General features: G+C 41.8%; 1 protein-coding gene across 1 annotated transcript in view; it reads left to right on the top strand.

The window, feature by feature from the left end:
* Positions 1–22920, top strand: part of LOC123746470 (solute carrier family 49 member 4) — a 308306-nt gene that overhangs the window by 161018 nt on the left and 124368 nt on the right. Inside the window, exons 6-7 of the mRNA XM_069318233.1 lie at positions 180–308; positions 730–859. Coding sequence (XP_069174334.1) covers positions 180–308; positions 730–859 — 259 coding nt within the window. The remainder of the gene's footprint in view (positions 1–179; positions 309–729; positions 860–22920) is intronic.

Genomic DNA, 22920 nt, shown 5'->3' with positions numbered 1-22920 from the left:
GACCATGGAGGTGACAGTATTTAGAGTAAAACAAGGTTATCATTTGACAATGTAAGTGGCAGTATTCAGTGTAAAACAAGCTTACCACTTGACAAATGAGACAGAAGCATTTAAATGAAACTTATACATAATTTACATGGAACATATATTTTCTCATGGTAAATTTCTTAACTTTACAGCAGCCTGCCAATTAATGACTGGCCTGGGGATGGCAGGGAGCTACTTGGAAGCTCTTGTGGTTCGTGCCCCGACTACTGGTGTGACCAGCAGCCAGATTAAGAGTGATATTAGAAAACTTTTATACTTCTGTAAGTTATTAAGGTAAAACTGTTTATTGGACAAAGGGGAAAATATATATAAAGAGCGTCCAGCCCAATGTAGCATACGAGGTTTGCGTTTAATACTGACGACTCCGACTTTGGGAGCAATGACGTATACAAGTTGCTGGATATTAAGTGTGATTTTTAGAGAGATTTGTAAGTTATATGAATTCATCAATAGTTAGTAACACTTAAAGGTCTTCTGCTAATTGCTTAATAATTCAGTGAAAATTATAAGTTTCAAAGCAGCTGTTTGTTTCCACTGTCTGGTTGAGTTTAAATGTTTCATAATCCTAATAAGTCAAAAGTGTTCATGTCAAAATATGAATAGTGTATGAAAGTTTACTAACAACAAGTAGGCTCTTCATTAATATGATCGCTGCTTGACTCATCAACATATATTCTGCAGATGCTGGTGTCGGGGTAGCACTGTTGATTGCTATCCTGGTGTACTTCCCAAAAAAGCCTCCAACACCGCCCTCCATCACATCTTCCGTGGAAAGGCTGAACTTTAAAATCAGTTTAAGGAAGCTAATCAGGTATTATAATGTGAATTTCTTAGTCAGAGGATTTAATATGATTGACATGTATACTATTACACACAAAAAATCCTACTAAATTGATATACACCAATGAGAAAATTTACTGGGACTGTGAGGCGACGCAAACCTGAGACCAAGGCATTACCAGCTGCATACTCTTCATACTGTACCACAACTGACTTGAAAAGTCTTTCAACCAGACTTCAACTGAAATCACAGGAAGTCTGGAGGCATCTCGTGAAGCCAGTCAAAGTTTTACGTAAGAACCCCAAGGGTAGAAGGGTAAGGTTATTCAATACCATATACCCCAAAACATGCAGTGTTGAACTACTAGAGCATATGGGTGTTGAACTACTTTGCCCTTCAAACCAAGTACTTAGGGGTCAGTAGTAGTAGTACAGTGGTAAATTATGCGGCTGGCAATGATTTGGTCAGAGGTACGTGTCGCCTCACAGCTTCATTGGATTTTCTCATTAACATTATTTTTAAAGATAGAAAATATTTTAGAAGCAAATTGAAATATTAAAAAAAAAAAACTAAATTGAGGGCAGTTATTGCATTAAAGAAATAAGTGTGATTATTGCCAATGACTTAAGAGCTAAAGGATAACAAAAATACTGTAATCAGCAGTGGTTGAGGACGAACCACCGACCTCGAATGTGGTCTGTGTTTCGAGTCTCCTAGTGCCCAAGTGAATGAAACACACACACACACACACAGACACACACACACACACACACACACAGACACACACACACACACACACACACACACACACACACACACACACACACACCACACACACACACACACACACACACACACACACACACACACACACACACACACACATATACATATATATATATATATATATATATATATATATATATATATATATATATATATATATATATATATATATATATGTCGTACCTAGTAGCCAGAACGCACTTCTCAGCCTACTATGCAAGACCCGATTTGCTTAATAAGCCAAGTTTAAATGAATTAATTGTTTTTCAACTACCTAACCTACCTAACCTAACCTAACCTAACTTTTTCGGCTGTTTTTAGGGTTGGTTAGGTTCGGTCATATATCTACGTTAATTTTAACTCCAATAAAAAAAATTACCTAATACATAATGAAATGGGTAACTTTATCATTTCATAAGAAAACAATTTGAGATAATATATTAATTCAGGAAAACTTGGCTTATTAGGCAAATCGGGCCTTGCATAGCAGGCCGAGTACGACGTTCTGGCTACTAGGTACAACACACACACACACACACATATATATATATATATATATATATATATATATATATATATATATATATATATATATATATATATATATATATCTATCTTATACATATATATATATATATATATATATATATATATCTATATATATATATATATATGTCGTACCTAGTAGCCAGAACTCACTTCTCAGCCTACTATGCAAGGCCCGATTTGCCTAATAAGCCAAGTTTTCATGAATTAATTGTTTTTCGGCTACCGAACCTACCTTACCTAACCTAACCTAACTTTTTCGGCTACATAACCCCACCTAACTTATAGAGATAGGTTAGGTTAGGTTAGGTAGGGTTGGTTAGGTTCGGTCATATATCTACGTTAATTTTAACTCCAATGAAAAAAAATTGAACTCATGCATAATGAAATGGGTAGCTTTATCATTTCATAAGAAAAAATTTAGAGAAAATATATTAATTCAGGAAAACTTGGCTTATTAGGCAAATCGGGCCATGCATAGTAGGCTGAGAAGTGAGTTCTGGCTACTAGGTACGACATATATATATATATATATATATATATATATATATATATATATATCTTATAGATATATATATATATATATATATCTAAGATATATATATATATATATATATATATATATATATATATATATATCTTATATATATATCTTGGTACCTAGTAGCCAGAACGCACTTCTTGGCCTACTATGCAAGGCCCGATTTGCCTAATAAGCCAAGTTTTTCTGAATTAATATATTTTCTCTAATTTTTTTCTTATGAAATGATAAAGCTACCAATTTCATTATGTATGAGGTCAATTATTGTTATTGGAGTTAAAATTAACGTAGATATATGACCGAACCTAACCAACCCTACCTAACCTAAACTAACCTATCTTTACATGTTAGGTTAGGTTAGGTAGCCGAAAAAGTTAGGATAGGTTAGGTTAGGTAGGTTAGGTAGTCGAAAAAACAATAATTCATGAAAACTTGGCTTATTAGGCAAATCGGGCCTTGCATAGTAGGCCGAGAAGTGCGTTCTGGCTACTAGGTACAACATATATATATATATATATATATATATATATATATATATATATATATATATATATATATATATATATATATATATATATATATATATATATATATATATATATATATATGTCGTACCTAGTAGCCAGAACGCACTTCTTGGCCTACTACGGAAGGTGACGATAATCTCCTTCAAGAGATTGAGTGTGCTCTTCCCTCCAAAAATACGTCGATACATCTATATAAAACTACTATGGAAGAAATGTCCAACAACGACAACAACACCAGCAAGGTTTGCCAGAGAGCAAAACGTATGCAGCCAGGAACACCTGCTCCAGCTCAAACCGCCAAACTACCTGTCTCGTTGCCGGCTCCTCGCTGATTGGCCGCCGGTCTAGCTGAAACTGCACTCCGCCCACCATACTACTTGATGTCTGGGGCCGCCACGACCTCAGTCCTCAGAATATTCAGTGCTTTCATACGGTTAACACTTCTTCCTGGTAGACTAAAGCTTTGGCTTACGTGTACTAAGAGAGGTGATAGCTTAAAGCCAATATTCCTGCACCCATATTTACGTTATTTGCACTTCTTGTTATTGCTCACTTGTCTTAACGTAACTTTTCACTTTGTCATTTAAATTATTCTTATTATTTTGATTGATTGATTTTATTATACGAATTTGTATGTCCATTTTATTCATGTTTTGTTTATCTAACGTAATTAAAATTTCATTGTTAAAATTTACTTGTGTTTTGTGTGTCTTCTCCTTACCTTACCACAGACGAAGTTCCAGATTTTCTATTTTTTTTTAATTCTATGTGACGAGGCCATACCCCTAGCTTTGAACAGCCGAACACCAACGCGTTACCGTCACAATATATATATATATATATATAATATATTTATATATATATATATATTATATATATATGTCGTACCTAGTAGCCAGAACGCACTTCTGGGCCTACTATGCAAGGCCCGATTTGCCTAATAAGCCAAGTTTTCCTGAATTAATATATTTTCTCTAATTTTTTTCTTATGAAATGATAAAGCTACCCATTTCATTATGTATGAGGTAATTTTTTTTGTATTGGAGTTAAAATTAACGTAGATATATGACCGAACCTAACCAACCCTACCTAACCTAACCTAACCTATCTTTATAGGTTAGGTTGGGTTAGGTAGCCGAAAAAGTTTAGTTAGGTTTGGTTAGGTAGGTTAGGTAGTCGAAAAACAACTAATTCATGAAAACTTGGCTTATTAGGCAAATTGGGCCTTGTATAGTAGGCTGAGAAGTGCGTTCTGGCTACTAGGTACGACATATATATATATATATGTCGTACCTAGTAGCCAGAACGCACTTCTTGGCCTACTACGGAAGGCCCGATTTGCCTAATAAGCCAAGTTTTCCTGAAATAATATATTTTCTCTAATTTTGTTCTTATGAAATGATAAAGCTACCCATTTCATTATGTATGAGGTCAATTTTTTTTTATTGGAGTTAAAATTAACGTAGATATATGACCGAACCTAACCAACCCTACCTAACCTAACCTAACCTATCTTTATATTTTAGGTTAGGTTAGGTTGCCGAAAAAGTTAGGTTAGGTTAGGTAGGTTAGGTTGTCGAAAAACAATTAATTCATGGAAACTTGGCTTATTAGGCAAATTGAGCCTTGCATAGTAGGCTGAGAAGTGCGTTCTGGCTACTAGGTACGACATATATATATATATATATATATATATATATATATATATATATATATATATATATATATATATATATATATATATATATATATATATATATATATATTGGTGTATACTGGCAGCAGGTTTTCTTTCAAACATGTTTCATTGAATATGACCGCATATTCTGTATTTATTATTTTCTGGTTTAGGGCTTCTATCCCTCTAACTATTTTCTTAGCATCAGGGCTTAATTGAAATAGGAGTTCTCCAAAACTCATTTTCGTACTTTTAAGGTGAAGAAAAGAAGTGATTTACTATAGAGTGTATTACACTTATTTGTATAATTTGCACGACGTTTCGAACCTCCATGGTTCATTCTCAAGTGAACAGATCTTAGAATACTAGTTGATTTTATACCCGCATTAGGTCAGGTGATAATACAATGAAGGTGAAAACATGGGGGATACATAAAGGATAAACATAGGGGCTGCAGAAGGCTTATTGGCCCATACGAGGCATCTCCTATCTAAACACTCTATTTCAATTAAGCCCTGATGCTAAGAAAATAGTTAGAGGGATAGAAGCCCTAAACCAGAAAATAATAAATACAGAATATGCGGTCATATTCAATGAAATATATATATATATATATATATATATATATATATATATATATATGTGAACAAGCCTGAATGGTCCCCAGGACAATATGCAACTGAAAACTCACACCCCAGAAGTGACTCGAACCCATACTCCCAGATGCCACGCAACTGGTATGTACAAGACGCCTTAATCCACTTGACCATCAAATAGCCTCGGCTATCACCTCATTATGTCCGGTCGTGATGGTCAAGTGGATTAAGGCGTCTTGTACATACCAGTTGCGTGGCATCTGGGAGTATGGGTTCGAGTCACTTCTGGGGTGTGAGTTTTCAGTTGCATATTGTCCTGGGGACCATTCAGGCTTGTTCGCATTTGTGTTCCTCACGTGTGCCCCAAAGAATGAGGTGATTTGGTAAAATGCTATGCCCAAGATTACTATCCGAGTGCCGGCGGTGGGGTGGTTCAAATAGCCTCGGCTATCACCTCATTATGTCCGGTCGTGATGGTCAAGTGGATTAAGGCGTCTTGTACATACCAGTTGCGTGGCATCTGGGAGTATGAGTTCGAGTCACTTCTGGGGTGTGAGTTTTCAGTTGCATATTGTCCTGGGGACCATTCAGGCTTGTTCGCATTTGTGTTCCTCACGTGTGCCCCAAAGAATGAGGTGATTTGGTAAAATGCTATGCCCAAGATTACTATCCGAGTGCCGGCGGTGGGGTGGTTCAAATAGCCTCGGCTATCACCTCATTATGTCCGGTCGTGATGGTCAAGTGGATTAAGGCGTCTTGTACATACCAGTTGCGTGGCATCTGGGAGTATGGGTTCGAGTCACTTCTGGGGTGTGAGTTTTCAGTTATATATATATATATATATATATATATATATATATATATATATATATATATATATATATATATATATATATATATATGCAAACAAGCCTGAATGGTCCCCAGGACTATATACAACTGAAAACTCACACCCCAGAAGTGACTCGAACCCATACTCCCACAACTGGTATGTACAGGGACGCCTTAATCCGCTTGACCATCACGACCGGACAAAAGGAAGTGATAGCCGAGGCTATATGAACCACTTCCCCGCCGGCACTCGGATGGTAATCTTGGGCATAGCATTTTATCAAATCACCTCATTCTTTGGGGCACACGTGAGGAACACAAATGCAAACAAGCCTGAATGGTCCCCAGGACTATATACAACTGAAAACTCACACCCCAGAAGTGACTCGAACCCATACTCCCACAACTGGTATGTACAGGGACGCCTTAATCCGCTTGACCATCACGACCGGACAAAAGGAAGTGATAGCCGAGGCTATATGAACCACTTCCCCGCCGGCACTCGGATGGTAATCTTGGGCATAGCATTTTATCAAATCACCTCATTCTTTGGGGCACACGTGAGGAACACAAATGCAAACAAGCCTGAATGGTCCCCAGGACTATATACAACTGAAAACTCACACCCCAGAAGTGACTCGAACCCATACTCCCACAACTGGTATGTACAGGGACGCCTTAATCCGCTTGACCATCACGACCGGACAAAAGGAAGTGATAGCCGAGGCTATATGAACCACTTCCCCGCCGGCACTCGGATGGTAATCTTGGGCATAGCATTTTATCAAATCACCTCATTCTTTGGGGCACACGTGAGGAACACAAATGCAAACAAGCCTGAATGGTCCCCAGGACTATACACAACTGAAAACTCACACCCCAGAAGTGACTCGAACCCATACTCCCACAACTGGTATGTACAGGGACGCCTTAATCCGCTTGACCATCACGACCGGACAAAAGGAAGTGATAGCCGAGGCTATATGAACCACTTCCCCGCCGGCACTCGGATGGTAATCTTGGGCATAGCATTTTATCAAATCACCTCATTCTTTGGGGCACACGTGAGGAACACAAATGCAAACAAGCCTGAATGGTCCCCAGGACTATATACAACTGAAAACTCACACCCCAGAAGTGACTCGAACCCATACTCCCACAACTGGTATGTACAGGGACGCCTTAATCCGCTTGACCATCACGACCGGACAAAAGGAAGTGATAGCCGAGGCTATATGAACCACTTCCCCGCCGGCACTCGGATGGTAATCTTGGGCATAGCATTTTATCAAATCACCTCATTCTTTGGGGCACACGTGAGGAACACAAATGCAAACAAGCCTGAATGGTCCCCAGGACTATATACAACTGAAAACTCACACCCCAGAAGTGACTCGAACCCATACTCTCACAACTGGTATGTACAGGGACGCCTTAATCCGCTTGACCATCACGACCGGACAAAAGGAAGTGATAGCCGAGGCTATATGAACCACTTCCCCGCCGGCACTCGGATGGTAATCTTGGGCATAGCATTTTATCAAATCACCTCATTCTTTGGGGCACACGTGAGGAACACAAATGCAAACAAGCCTGAATGGTCCCCAGGACTATATACAACTGAAAACTCACACCCCAGAAGTGACTCGAACCCATACTCCCACAACTGGTATGTACAGGGACGCCTTAATCCGCTTGACCATCACGACCGGACAAAAGGAAGTGATAGCCGAGGCTATATGAACCACTTCCCCGCCGGCACTCGGATGGTAATCTTGGGCATAGCATTTTATCAAATCACCTCATTCTTTGGGGCACACGTGAGGAACACAAATGCAAACAAGCCTGAATGGTCCCCAGGACTATATACAACTGAAAACTCACACCCCAGAAGTGACTCGAACCCATACTCCCACAACTGGTATGTACAGGGACGCCTTAATCCGCTTGACCATCACGACCGGACAAAAGGAAGTGATAGCCGAGGCTATATGAACCACTTCCCCGCCGGCACTCGGATGGTAATCTTGGGCATAGCATTTTATCAAATCACCTCATTCTTTGGGGCACACGTGAGGAACACAAATGCAAACAAGCCTGAATGGTCCCCAGGACTATATACAACTGAAAACTCACACCCCAGAAGTGACTCGAACCCATACTCCCACAACTGGTATGTACAGGGACGCCTTAATCCGCTTGACCATCACGACCGGACAAAAGGAAGTGATAGCCGAGGCTATATGAACCACTTCCCCGCCGGCACTCGGATGGTAATCTTGGGCATAGCATTTTATCAAATCACCTCATTCTTTGGGGCACACGTGAGGAACACAAATGCAAACAAGCCTGAATGGTCCCCAGGACTATATACAACTGAAAACTCACACCCCAGAAGTGACTCGAACCCATACTCCCACAACTGGTATGTACAGGGACGCCTTAATCCGCTTGACCATCACGACCGGACAAAAGGAAGTGATAGCCGAGGCTATATGAACCACTTCCCCACCGGCACTCGGATGGTAATCTTGGGCATAGCATTTTATCAAATCACCTCATTCTTTGGGGCACACGTGAGGAACACAAATGCAAACAAGCCTGAATGGTCCCCAGGACTATATACAACTGAAAACTCACACCCCAGAAGTGACTCGAACCCATACTCCCACAACTGGTATGTACAGGGACGCCTTAATCCGCTTGACCATCACGACCGGACAAAAGGAAGTGATAGCCGAGGCTATATGAACCACTTCCCCGCCGGCACTCGGATGGTAATCTTGGGCATAGCATTTTATCAAATCACCTCATTCTTTGGGGCACACGTGAGGAACACAAATGCAAACAAGCCTGAATGGTCCCCAGGACTATATACAACTGAAAACTCACACCCCAGAAGTGACTCGAACCCATACTCCCACAACTGGTAAGTACAGGGACGCCTTAATCCGCTTGACCATCACGACCGGACAAAAGGAAGTGATAGCCGAGGCTATATGAACCACTTCCCCGCCGGCACTCGGATGGTAATCTTGGGCATAGCATTTTATCAAATCACCTCATTCTTTGGGGCACACGTGAGGAACACAAATGCAAACAAGCCTGAATGGTCCCCAGGACTATATACAACTGAAAACTCACACCCCAGAAGTGACTCGAACCCATACTCCCACAACTGGTATGTACAGGGACGCCTTAATCCGCTTGACCATCACGACCGGACAAAAGGAAGTGATAGCCGAGGCTATATGAACCACTTCCCCGCCGGCACTCGGATGGTAATCTTGGGCATAGCATTTTATCAAATCACCTCATTCTTTGGGGCACACGTGAGGAACACAAATGCAAACAAGCCTGAATGGTCCCCAGGACTATATACAACTGAAAACTCACACCCCAGAAGTGACTCGAACCCATACTCCCACAACTGGTATGTACAGGGACGCCTTAATCCGCTTGACCATCACGACCTAGTTGTATATAGTCCTGGGGACCATTCAGGCTTGTTTGCATTTGTGTTCCTCACGTGTGCCCCAAAGAATGAGGTGATTTGATAAAATGCTATGCCCAAGATTACCATCCGAGTGCCGGCGGGGAAGTGGTTCATATAGCCTCGGCTATCACTTCCTTTTGTCCGGTCGTGATGGTCAAGCGGATTAAGGCGTCCCTGTACATACCAGTTGTGGGAGTATGGGTTCGAGTCACTTCTGGGGTGTGAGTTTTCAGTTGTATATAGTCCTGGGGACCATTCAGGCTTGTTTGCATTTGTGTTCCTCACGTGTGCCCCAAAGAATGAGGTGATTTGATAAAATGCTATGCCCAAGATTACCATCCGAGTGCCGGCGGGGAAGTGGTTCATATAGCCTCGGCTATCACTTCCTTTTGTCCGGTCGTGATGGTCAAGCGGATTAAGGCGTCCCTGTACATACCAGTTGTGGGAGTATGGGTTCGAGTCACTTCTGGGGTGTGAGTTTTCAGTTGTATATAGTCCTGGGGACCATTCAGGCTTGTTTGCATTTGTGTTCCTCACGTGTGCCCCAAAGAATGAGGTGATTTGATAAAATGCTATGCCCAAGATTACCATCCGAGTGCCGGCGGGGAAGTGGTTCATATAGCCTCGGCTATCACTTCCTTTTGTCCGGTCGTGATGGTCAAGCGGATTAAGGCGTCCCTGTACATACCAGTTGTGGGAGTATGGGTTCGAGTCACTTCTGGGGTGTGAGTTTTCAGTTGTATATAGTCCTGGGGACCATTCAGGCTTGTTTGCATTTGTGTTCCTCACGTGTGCCCCAAAGAATGAGGTGATTTGATAAAATGCTATGCCCAAGATTACCATCCGACTGCCGGCGGGGAAGTGGTTCATATAGCCTCGGCTATCACTTCCTTTTGTCCGGTCGTGATGGTCAAGCGGATTAAGGCGTCCCTGTACATACCAGTTGTGGGAGTATGGGTTCGAGTCACTTCTGGGGTGTGAGTTTTCAGTTGTATATAGTCCTGGGGACCATTCAGGCTTGTTTGCATTTGTGTTCCTCACGTGTGCCCCAAAGAATGAGGTGATTTGATAAAATGCTATGCCCAAGATTACCATCCGAGTGCCGGCGGGGAAGTGGTTCATATAGCCTCGGCTATCACTTCCTTTTGTCCGGTCGTGATGGTCAAGCGGATTAAGGCGTCCCTGTACATACCAGTTGTGGGAGTATGGGTTCGAGTCACTTCTGGGGTGTGAGTTTTCAGTTGTATATAGTCCTGGGGACCATTCAGGCTTGTTTGCATTTGTGTTCCTCACGTGTGCCCCAAAGAATGAGGTGATTTGATAAAATGCTATGCCCAAGATTACCATCCGAGTGCCGGCGGGGAAGTGGTTCATATAGCCTCGGCTATCACTTCCTTTTGTCCGGTCGTGATGGTCAAGCGGATTAAGGCGTCCCTGTACATACCAGTTGTGGGAGTATGGGTTCGAGTCACTTCTGGGGTGTGAGTTTTCAGTTGTATATAGTCCTGGGGACCATTCAGGCTTGTTTGCATTTGTGTTCCTCACGTGTGCCCCAAAGAATGAGGTGATTTGATAAAATGCTATGCCCAAGATTACCATCCGAGTGCCGGCGGGGAAGTGGTTCATATAGCCTCGGCTATCACTTCCTTTTGTCCGGTCGTGATGGTCAAGCGGATTAAGGCGTCCCTGTACATACCAGTTGTGGGAGTATGGGTTCGAGTCACTTCTGGGGTGTGAGTTTTCAGTTGTATATAGTCCTGGGGACCATTCAGGCTTGTTTGCATTTGTGTTCCTCACGTGTGCCCCAAAGAATGAGGTGATTTGATAAAATGCTATGCCCAAGATTACCATCCGAGTGCCGGCGGGGAAGTGGTTCATATAGCCTCGGCTATCACTTCCTTTTGTCCGGTCGTGATGGTCAAGCGGATTAAGGCGTCCCTGTACATACCAGTTGTGGGAGTATGGGTTCGAGTCACTTCTGGGGTGTGAGTTTTCAGTTGTATATAGTCCTGGGGACCATTCAGGCTTGTTTGCATTTGTGTTCCTCACGTGTGCCCCAAAGAATGAGGTGATTTGATAAAATGCTATGCCCAAGATTACCATCCGAGTGCCGGCGGGGAAGTGGTTCATATAGCCTCGGCTATCACTTCCTTTTGTCCGGTCGTGATGGTCAAGCGGATTAAGGCGTCCCTGTACATACCAGTTGTGGGAGTATGGGTTCGAGTCACTTCTGGGGTGTGAGTTTTCAGTTGTATATAGTCCTGGGGACCATTCAGGCTTGTTTGCATTTGTGTTCCTCACGTGTGCCCCAAAGAATGAGGTGATTTGATAAAATGCTATGCCCAAGATTACCATCCGAGTGCCGGCGGGGAAGTGGTTCATATAGCCTCGGCTATCACTTCCTTTTGTCCGGTCGTGATGGTCAAGCGGATTAAGGCGTCCCTGTACATACCAGTTGTGGGAGTATGGGTTCGAGTCACTTCTGGGGTGTGAGTTTTCAGTTGTATATAGTCCTGGGGACCATTCAGGCTTGTTTGCATTTGTGTTCCTCACGTGTGCCCCAAAGAATGAGGTGATTTGATAAAATGCTATGCCCAAGATTACCATCCGAGTGCCGGCGGGGAAGTGGTTCATATAGCCTCGGCTATCACTTCCTTTTGTCCGGTCGTGATGGTCAAGCGGATTAAGGCGTCCCTGTACATACCAGTTGTGGGAGTATGGGTTCGAGTCACTTCTGGGGTGTGAGTTTTCAGTTGTATATAGTCCTGGGGACCATTCAGGCTTGTTTGCATTTGTGTTCCTCACGTGTGCCCCAAAGAATGAGGTGATTTGATAAAATGCTATGCCCAAGATTACCATCCGAGTGCCGGCGGGGAAGTGGTTCATATAGCCTCGGCTATCACTTCCTTTTGTCCGGTCGTGATGGTCAAGCGGATTAAGGCGTCCCTGTACATACCAGTTGTGGGAGTATGGGTTCGAGTCACTTCTGGGGTGTGAGTTTTCAGTTATATATATATATATATATATATATATATATATATATATATATATATATATATATATATATATTAGTATATTTTGGTAGCAGTCTTTCCTGTAGACATATATTATTAAATATGACCGAAAAAGTAAGATTAATAATTCTAACACGAATTTTCTCAATCTTTCGTACATTTCTTTTCACTGTTGGAGGTAAATCAAAAATCAATTCTCCAAAATTCATTTTATTTCTAGTCTGACGCGACACGAGCGCGTTTCGTAAAACTTATTACATTTTCAAAGTCTTTAGTTTACAAATACACAACTGAATAGAACTGATTGATTGATTGATAAAGATTAAGCCACCCAAGAGGTGGCACGGGCATGAATAGCCCGTCAGTGGTACAATTTTTTTTCTCAGTATTCTGAGGTTGCATTTAACCATCAAGCTGTTATCGTGGGGGAGGATACTGCTTCACAGTCTTTATGAGGGTGTCCAGCTGCTGGACACCTTTGTTGACCAGGAGAGTGGCTGTGTTGATGGCTTCAGGGTGGCCACTGCATGATTCAGGAACTCTTAAAGCTCTTCTAAGGTCATTGGTTGCTTCACATTCCAGAAAATAGTGAAGTAATGGCTTTTCTGTGACAGTTTGGCAGAAGATGCACTCTCTCTGTCGGGGTTCACCAATCTCCCAGTTGCATCTGTAACCTAGACGTAGTCTATATAGCCTAACTGCTATTTCCCTGTGGATTCCTTTTGGGATATTTAACCTTTCTAATTTGGTTGCCTGAAGATACCATGTTGCAGATGGCGAACCTTCAGCTATTCTCTGGTGCAGGTAGGCTTTGTTGAGATGTGAGAGTTTTTTGGTGATGATGTTTTTTATGTTCTCTAGGCTGGGTTGAATTGTTTTATGTATCACTGGATGACGAGTTGCCAATTTAGCAATTTCATCAGCTTTTTCATTTAATGGGATTCCAATATGGGATGGGATCCAGTTTAAAGTTATGTTGAGGCCTTTGCCTTTAGCGACTGCTCCTTGATACAAAATGGTGGTAATTATTTCCACATTATCTTTCCACTGTTTTTGTCCTAGTATTTGAAGTGCAGCTTTTGAGTCTGTGTGTATGATTGCATTTTGAGTGTTTTGTGCAATCACATATGCGAATGCCTGTTGTATGGCAAACAGCTCAGTTTGGGTTGATGATACTAGTCCTCCCAGTCTCCAATATGCCTGAACGCTGGTCGTGCAAAGAGCAGCGCCAGCACTCTCATTTTCTGTGTCCACCGATCCGTCTGTGAAGATGTGGGTGGCTCCTGCTACTGCTATGCTATACATTTGCTCTTCTATTATGCGCCTTAGGATTGTTGGATCATAGGCAGCCTTTTTCATTGGGAGAATTTCTATTACTATTTTGAAAGTAGGCTCTTCCCACGGCGCGGAAGGAGTGTAATTTGGTTGTGGATGATCACCCTCTCTATCAAGAATCATGTTTTTTAAATGTAGTCTGTTTAGGACTTTTCCTGCTCTTGCAACCCAAGAGTTTCCATTGTTTTGGCCTAATCCAACCACCAAGGCCTGCCGTACTGGGATTGGATCAGAAGAAATAATTATCTTACTGATAATTGTAGCTGTCCTTTGTGATATTCTTTCTTGTAGAGAGGGCAAACCCGTCTCCAGTCTAAGAGTTTCAAGCCTGGTCCACATGGGGGCTCCCAGTGCAGCTCTCATAGCATTGTTTTGGGCAACTTCAAGTTTTTTCCACTGTTGGTGTGATAGATTTGTGAGTGCAGGTGCGGCATAATCGATCACTGATCTGACTGCCTGTACAATTCTTTTCTTCACCTTGAAATTACGAAAATGAGTTATGGAGAACTCCTATTTCAGCTAAGCCTTGATGCTAAGAAAATAGTTAGAGGGATAGAAGCCCTAAATCAGAAGACAATAAATACAAAATATGCGGTCATATTCATTGAGACATGTTTAAAAGAAAACCTGCTGCCAGTATATATATATATATATATATATATATATATATATATATATATATATATATATATATATATATATATATATATATATATATATATATATATATATATATATATATATATATATATATATATATATATATATATATATATACACATATATATATATATATATATATATATATATATATATATATATATATATACACATATATATATATATATATATATATATATATATATATATATATATATATATATATATATATATATATATATATATATATATATTATTAAATATGACCGAAAAAGTAAGATTAATAATTCTAACACGAATTTTCTCAATCTTTCGTACATTTCTTTTCACTGTTGGAGGTAAATCAAAAATCAATTCTCCAAAATTCATTTTTATTTCTAGTCTGACGCGACACGAGCGCGTTTCGTAAAACTTATTACATTTTCAAGGACTTTAGTTTACAAATACACAACTGAATAGAACTTACGCATCTCCGATTTTATATCTACATTTGAGTGAGGTGGATGAGGTGAGGTGGCATTAATAGGGTATTAATTTCATCAACACAAGACAGAACAAGAGGTGGTATTAATAGGGTATTAATTTCATCAACACAAGACAGAACACGAAACAATGGGTATTGAATAGAAGTGTTTGCAGAAAGCCTATTGGTCCATATTTCTTGATGCTTCTATATTGGAGCGGAGTCTTGAGGTGGGTAGAATATAGTTGTGCATTAATTGGCTGTTGATTGCTGGTGTTGACTTCTTGATGTGTAGTGCCTCGCAAACGTCAAGCCGCCTGCTATCGCTGTATCTATCGATGATTTCTGTGTTGTTTACTAGGATTTCTCTGGCGATTGTTTGGTTGTGGGAAGAGATTATATGTTCCTTAATGGAGCCCTGTTGCTTATGCATTGTTAAACGCCTAGAAAGAGATGTTGTTGTCTTGCCTATATACTGGGTTTTTTGGAGCTTACAGTCCCCAAGAGGGCATTTGAAGGCATAGACGACGTTAGTCTCTTTCAAAGCGTTCTGTTTTGTGTCTGGAGAGTTTCTCATGAGTAGGCTGGCCGTTTTTCTGGTTTTATAGTAAATCGTCAGTTGTATCCTCTGATTTTTGTCTGTAGGGATAACGTTTCTATTAACAATATCTTTCAGGACCCTTTCCTCCGTTTTATGAGCTGTGGAAAAGAAGTTCCTGTAAAATAGTCAAATAGGGGGTATAGATGTTGTGTTAGTTGTCTCTTCAGAGGTTGCATGGCGTTTCACTTTCCTTCTTATGATGTCTTCGACGAAACCATTGGAGAAGCCGTTGTTGACTAGGACCTGCCTTACCCTACAGAGTTCTTCGTCGACTTGCTTCCATTCTGAGCTGTGGCTGAGAGCACGGTCGACATATGCGTTAACAACACTCCTCTTGTACCTGTCTGGGCAGTCGCTGTTGGCATTTAGGCACATTCCTATGTTCGTTTCCTTAGTGTAGACTGCAGTGTGGAAACCTCCGCTCTTTTCAATGACTGTAACATCTAGAAAGGGCAGCTTCCCATCCTTTTCCATCTCGTAAGTGGAACGCAACACGGAACTCTGCTCAAATGCCTCCTTCAGCTCCTGCAGATGTCTGACATCAGGTACCTGTGTAAAAATGTCGTCAACATACCTGCAGTATATGGCCGGTTTCAAGTTCATGTCGACTAAGACTTTTTGCTCGATGGTACCCATGTAGAAGTTTGCAAACAGGACACCTAGGGGAGAACCCATGGCGACCCCATCTACTTGCTTATACATGTGCCCATCCGGGCTCAAGAAGGGTGCCTCTTTAGTACAAGCTTGGAGTAGTTTCCTCAGAATATTTTCTGGTATGTCAAGAGGAGTACAGGCTGGATCACGATACACTCTGTCGGCTATCATCCCGATTGTCTCGTCCACAGGTACGTTGGTAAACAGCGATTCTACGTCCAACGAGGCTCTTATCCCTGTGGCCCGTGTGCCCCGCAGTAAGTCAACAAATTCCTTTGGAGACTTCAGGCTGAAGGCGCAAGGAACATAAGGAGTCAGCAGGCCATTGAGTTGCTTCGCCAATCTGTACGTGGGTGTGGGTATCTGGCTAATGATTGGCCGAAGTGGGTTTCCAGGCTTGTGTGTCTTGACATTTCCATACGCATATCCAGGTTTATATTCCCCAATGATCTTTGGCAGGTGGAGTCCGGATTTCTTGGCGTTCACAGTTTCGATCAGTTTGTTGACCTTTGCCTTTAATTCGGCTGTAGTGTCCTTCGTTACCCTTTGGAACTTAGTTTGGTCAGAGAGTATGATGTTCGTTTTCGCCAGATATTCGTCTTTTTTATGAATGACATATATTGGCGACTTGTCACCTCTCCTGACAACTATCTCCTTGTTCTCACGAAGGCTTTTAGCTGCCGCTTTGAGCTCGGGGGACAGTATGGTGCTTCTGTAATTGCCTCGATTCTTTCCTCCTTCTGCAATAAGTTCTGCTTGTAAGGTATCTTTGGTAGTGACCTTCTTTTGTGTCTCGAGGTCGAATATGTCGTCCAACAGAATTTCCAACTCTACTTTCCGGGCCATCTCACTCGGTCTGGACATAACATGACAGTTTATGCCCAGATTTAGGAGAGTGACTTGGTCTTCAGTGAGGTTAATTCCTGCAAGGTTCAGGAAGCCATCTCTTGGTCGTGGAATTGCCATAGGTCCTCCATATAATGTTGTTAGTTTCTTGATAATCCATGTTTCAGTGCTGAGGTGATGTTGGTCTGTGAGGATGTCGAGGTGTTGTTCAATGCGGGTACGGATACTTTCGTCGATGTTGCTATTTCTCCACTCGTTTGTAGCATGAAGTAGTTGCGTTTTGTTGTCTTTGATTTCATTCTCTGCCTTGTATATCTGATCACGAATCAGATCCTGGCGATATTTTATCGTGAAGGCTTGATTCCTTGCTGCTGGGTCGTGCGTTTTAATATTAGTATATTTTGGTAGCAGTCTTTCCTGTAGACATATATTATTAAATATGACCGAAAAAGTAAGATTAATAATTCTAACACGAATTTTCTCAATCTTTCGTACATTTCTTTTCACTGTTGGAGGTAAATCAAAAATCAATTCTCCAAAATTCATTTTTATTTCTAGTCTGACGCGACACGAGCGCGTTTCGTAAAACTTATTACATTTTCAAAGACTTTAGTTTACAAATACACAACTGAATAGAACTTACGCATCTCCGATTTTATATCTACATTTGAGTGAGGTGGATGGGGTGAGGTGGCATTAATAGGGTATTAATTTCATCAACACAAGACAGAACAAGAGGTGGTATTAATAGGGTATTAATTTCATCAACACAAGACAGAACCAGAGGTGGTATTAATAAGGTATTAATTTCATCAACACAAGACAGAACAGGAAACAATGGGTATTGAATAGAAGTGTTTGCAGAAAGCCTATTGGTCCATATTTCTTGATGCTTCTATATTGGAGCGGAGTCTTCAGGTGGGTAGAATATAGTTGTGCATTAATTGGCTGTTGATTGCTGGTGTTGACTTCTTGATGTGTAGTGCCTCGCAAACGTCAAGCCGCCTGCTATCGCTGTATCTATCGATGATTTCTGTGTTGTTTACTAGGATTTCTCTGGCGATGGTTTGGTTGTGGGAAGAGATTATATGTTCCTTAATGGAGCCCTGTTGCTTATGCATCGTTAAACGCCTAGAAAGAGATGTTGTTGTCTTGCCTATATACTGGGTTTTTTGGAGCTTACAGTCCCCAAGATGGCATTTGAAGGCATAGACGACGTTAGTCTCTTTCAAAGCGTTCTGTTTTGTGTCTGGAGAGTTTCTTATGAGTAGGCTGGCCGTTTTTCTGGTTTTAAAGTAAATCGTCAGTTGTATCCTCTGATTTTTGTCTAAAGTCTTTGAAAATGTAATAAGTTTTACGAAACGCGCTCGTGTCGCGTCAGACTAGAAATAAAAATGAATTTTGGAGAATTGATTTTTGATTTTCCTCCAACAGTGAAAAGAAATGTACGAAAGATTGAGAAAATTCGTGTTAGAATTATTAATCTTACTTTTTCGGTCATATTTAATAATATATATATATATATATATATATATATATATATATATATATATATATATATATATATATATATATTATATATATATATATATATATATATATATATATATATATATATATATATATATATATATATATATATATATTATATATATATATATATATATATATATATATATATATATATATATATATATATATATATATATATATATATATAACTGAAAACTCACACCCCAGAAGTGACTCGAACCCATACTCCCAGAAGCAACGCATCTGGTATGTACAAGACGCCTTAATCCACTTGACCATCACGACCGGACAAAATGAGGTGATAGCCGAGGCTATTTGAACCACCCCACCGCCGGCACTCGGATAGTTATCTTGGGCATAGCATTTTACCAAATCACCTCATTCTTTGGGGCAACACGTGAGGAACACAAATGCGAACAAGCCTGAATGGTCCCCAGGACATATGCAACTGAAAACTCACACCCCAGAAGTGACTCGAACCCATACTCCCAGAAGCAACGCATCTGGTATGTACAAGACGCCTTAATCCACTTGACCATCACGACCGGACAAAATGAGGTGATAGCCGAGGCTATTTGAACCACCCCACCGCCGGCACTCGGATAGTTATCTTGGGCATAGCATTTTACCAAATCACCTCATTCTTTGGGGCAACACGTGAGGAACACAAATGCGAACAAGCCTGAATGGTCCCCAGGACATATGCAACTGAAAACTCACACCCCAGAAGTGACTCGAACCCATACTCCCAGAAGCAACGCATCTGGTATGTACAAGACGCCTTAATCCACTTGACCATCACGACCGGACAAAATGAGGTGATAGCCGAGGCTATTTGAACCACCCCACCGCCGGCACTCAGATAGTTATCTTGGGCATAGCATTTTACCAAATCACCTCATTCTTTGGAGCAACACGTGAGGAACACAAATGCGAACAAGCCTGAATGGTCCCCAGGACATATGCAAGTGAAAACTCACACCCCAGAAGTGACTCGAACCCATACTCCCAGAAGCAACGCATCTGGTATGTACAAGACGCCTTAATCCACTTGACCATCACGACCGGACAAAATGAGGTGATAGCCGAGGCTATTTGAACCACCCCACCGCCGGCACTCGGATAGTTATCTTGGGCATAGCATTTTACCAAAACACCTCATTCTTTGGGGCAACACGTGAGGAACACAAATGCGAACAAGCCTGAATGGTCCCCAGGACATATGCAACTGAAAACTCACACCCCAGAAGTGACTCGAACCCATACTCCCAGAAGCAACGCATCTGGTATGTACAAGACGCCTTAATCCACTTGACCATCACGACCGGACAAAATGAGGTGATAGCCGAGGCTATTTGAACCACCCCACCGCCGGCACTCGGATAGTTATCTTGGGCATAGCATTTTACCAAATCACCTCATTCTTTGGGGCAACACGTGAGGAACACAAATGCGAACAAGCCTGAATGGTCCCCAGGACATATGCAACTGAAAACTCACACCCCAGAAGTGACTCGAACCCATACTCCCAGAAGCAACGCATCTGGTATGTACAAGACGCCTTAATCCACTTGACCATCACGACCGGACAAAATGAGGTGATAGCCGAGGCTATTTGAACCACCCCACCGCCGGCGGGGTGGTTCGAGTCACTTCTGGGGTGTGAGTTTTCAGTTGCATATGTCCTGGGGACCATTCAGGCTTGTTCGCATTTGTGTTCCTCACGTGTTGCCCCAAAGAATGAGGTGATTTGGTAAAATGCTATGCCCAAGATAACTATCTGAGTGCCGGCGGTGGGGTGGTTCAAATAGCCTCGGCTATCACCTCATTTTGTCCGGTCGTGATGGTCAAGTGGATTAAGGCGTCTTGTACATACCAGATGCGTTGCTTCTGGGAGTATGGGTTCGAGTCACTTCTGGGGTGTGAGTTTTCAGTTGCATATGTCCTGGGGACCATTCAGGCTTGTTCGCATTTGTGTTCCTCACGTGTTGCCCCAAAGAATGAGGTGATTTGGTAAAATGCTATGCCCAAGATAACTATCCGAGTGCCGGCGGTGGGGTGGTTCAAATAGCCTCGGCTATCACCTCATTTTGTCCGGTCGTGATGGTCAAGTGGATTAAGGCGTCTTGTACATACCAGATGCGTTGCTTCTGGGAGTATGGGTTCGAGTCACTTCTGGGGTGTGAGTTTTCAGTTGCATATGTCCTGGGGACCATTCAGGCTTGTTCGCATTTGTGTTCCTCACGTGTTGCCCCAAAGAATGAGGTGATTTGGTAAAATGCTATGCCCAAGATAACTATCCGAGTGCCGGCGGTGGGGTGGTTCAAATAGCCTCGGCTATCACCTCATTTTGTCCGGTCGTGATGGTCAAGTGGATTAAGGCGTCTTGTACATACCAGATGCGTTGCTTCTGGGAGTATGGGTTCGAGTCACTTCTGGGGTGTGAGTTTTCAGTTGCATATGTCCTGGGGACCATTCAGGCTTGTTCGCATTTGTGTTCCTCACGTGTTGCCCCAAAGAATGAGGTGATTTGGTAAAATGCTATGCCCAAGATAACTATCCGAGTGCCGGCGGTGGGGTGGTTCAAATAGCCTCGGCTATCACCTCATTTTGTCCGGTCGTGATGGTCAAGTGGATTAAGGCGTCTTGTACATACCAGATGCGTTGCTTCTGGGAGTATGGGTTCGAGTCACTTCTGGGGTGTGAGTTTTCAGTTGCATATGTCCTGGGGACCATTCAGGCTTGTTCGCATTTGTGTTCCTCACGTGTTGCCCCAAAGAATGAGGTGATTTGGTAAAATGCTATGCCCAAGATAACTATCCGAGTGCCGGCGGTGGGGTGGTTCAAATAGCCTCGGCTATCACCTCATTTTGTCCGGTCGTGATGGTCAAGTGGATTAAGGCGTCTTGTACATACCAGATGCGTTGCTTCTGGGAGTATGGGTTCGAGTCACTTCTGGGGTGTGAGTTTTCAGTTGCATATGTCCTGGGGACCATTCAGGCTTGTTCGCATTTGTGTTCCTCACGTGTTGCCCCAAAGAATGAGGTGATTTGGTAAAATGCTATGCCCAAGATAACTATCCGAGTGCCGGCGGTGGGGTGGTTCAAATAGCCTCGGCTATCACCTCATTTTGTCCGGTCGTGATGGTCAAGTGGATTAAGGCGTCTTGTACATACCAGATGCGTTGCTTCTGGGAGTATGGGTTCGAGTCACTTCTGGGGTGTGAGTTTTCAGTTGCATATGTCCTGGGGACCATTCAGGCTTGTTCGCATATATATATATATTGGTGTATACTGGCAGCAGGTTTTCTTTTAAACATGTCTCAATGAATATGACCGCATATTCTGTATTTACTGTCTTCTGATTTAGGGCTTCTATCCCTCTAACTATTTTCTTAGCATCAAGGCTTAGCTGAAATAGGAGTTCTCCAAAACTCATTTTCGTAATTTCAAGGTGAAGAAAAGAAGTGAATTACTATAGAATGTATTACACTTATTTATACAATTTGCACAACGTTTCGAACCTCCATGGTTCATTCTCAAGTGAAAAGAATTTTCAGGACTGGTTGATTTTATACCCGCACTGGGTCAGGTGATAAGAAAATAAAGGTGAAAAGATGGGGGGATACATAAGGAATAAATGGCGGGTGAAACATAAGAACATAAGAATAGAGGTAACTGCGGAAGGCCTATTGGCCCATACGAGGCAGCTCCTATCTACATACAAAGATTAATCAAGTGTAATTGGCCTGTTATGTTGAACATTGTCTTCTGTGTTGGCATCGTTATGTTCTGGTCTTGTCCTTACGCTCATGGTGGGTAGAGTAAATAGTTCCGTGATTTGGGTGTTCACGGTAGGTTGTTCTTTTCTTATGTGAATTGCTTCGAGAATTTGTAATATTCTTGCATCACGGGTTTTGTCTATTATGCAGGTATTTTTGTTCAACATTTCTCTTGTTAGAGTGATGTCATGGGCTTGTCTCAT

Source organism: Procambarus clarkii, chromosome 90 (genome assembly GCF_040958095.1).
Source record: "Procambarus clarkii isolate CNS0578487 chromosome 90, FALCON_Pclarkii_2.0, whole genome shotgun sequence".
NCBI lineage: Eukaryota > Metazoa > Arthropoda > Malacostraca > Decapoda > Cambaridae > Procambarus > Procambarus clarkii.
This window is presented reverse-complemented; position numbering and strand designations above follow the sequence as displayed.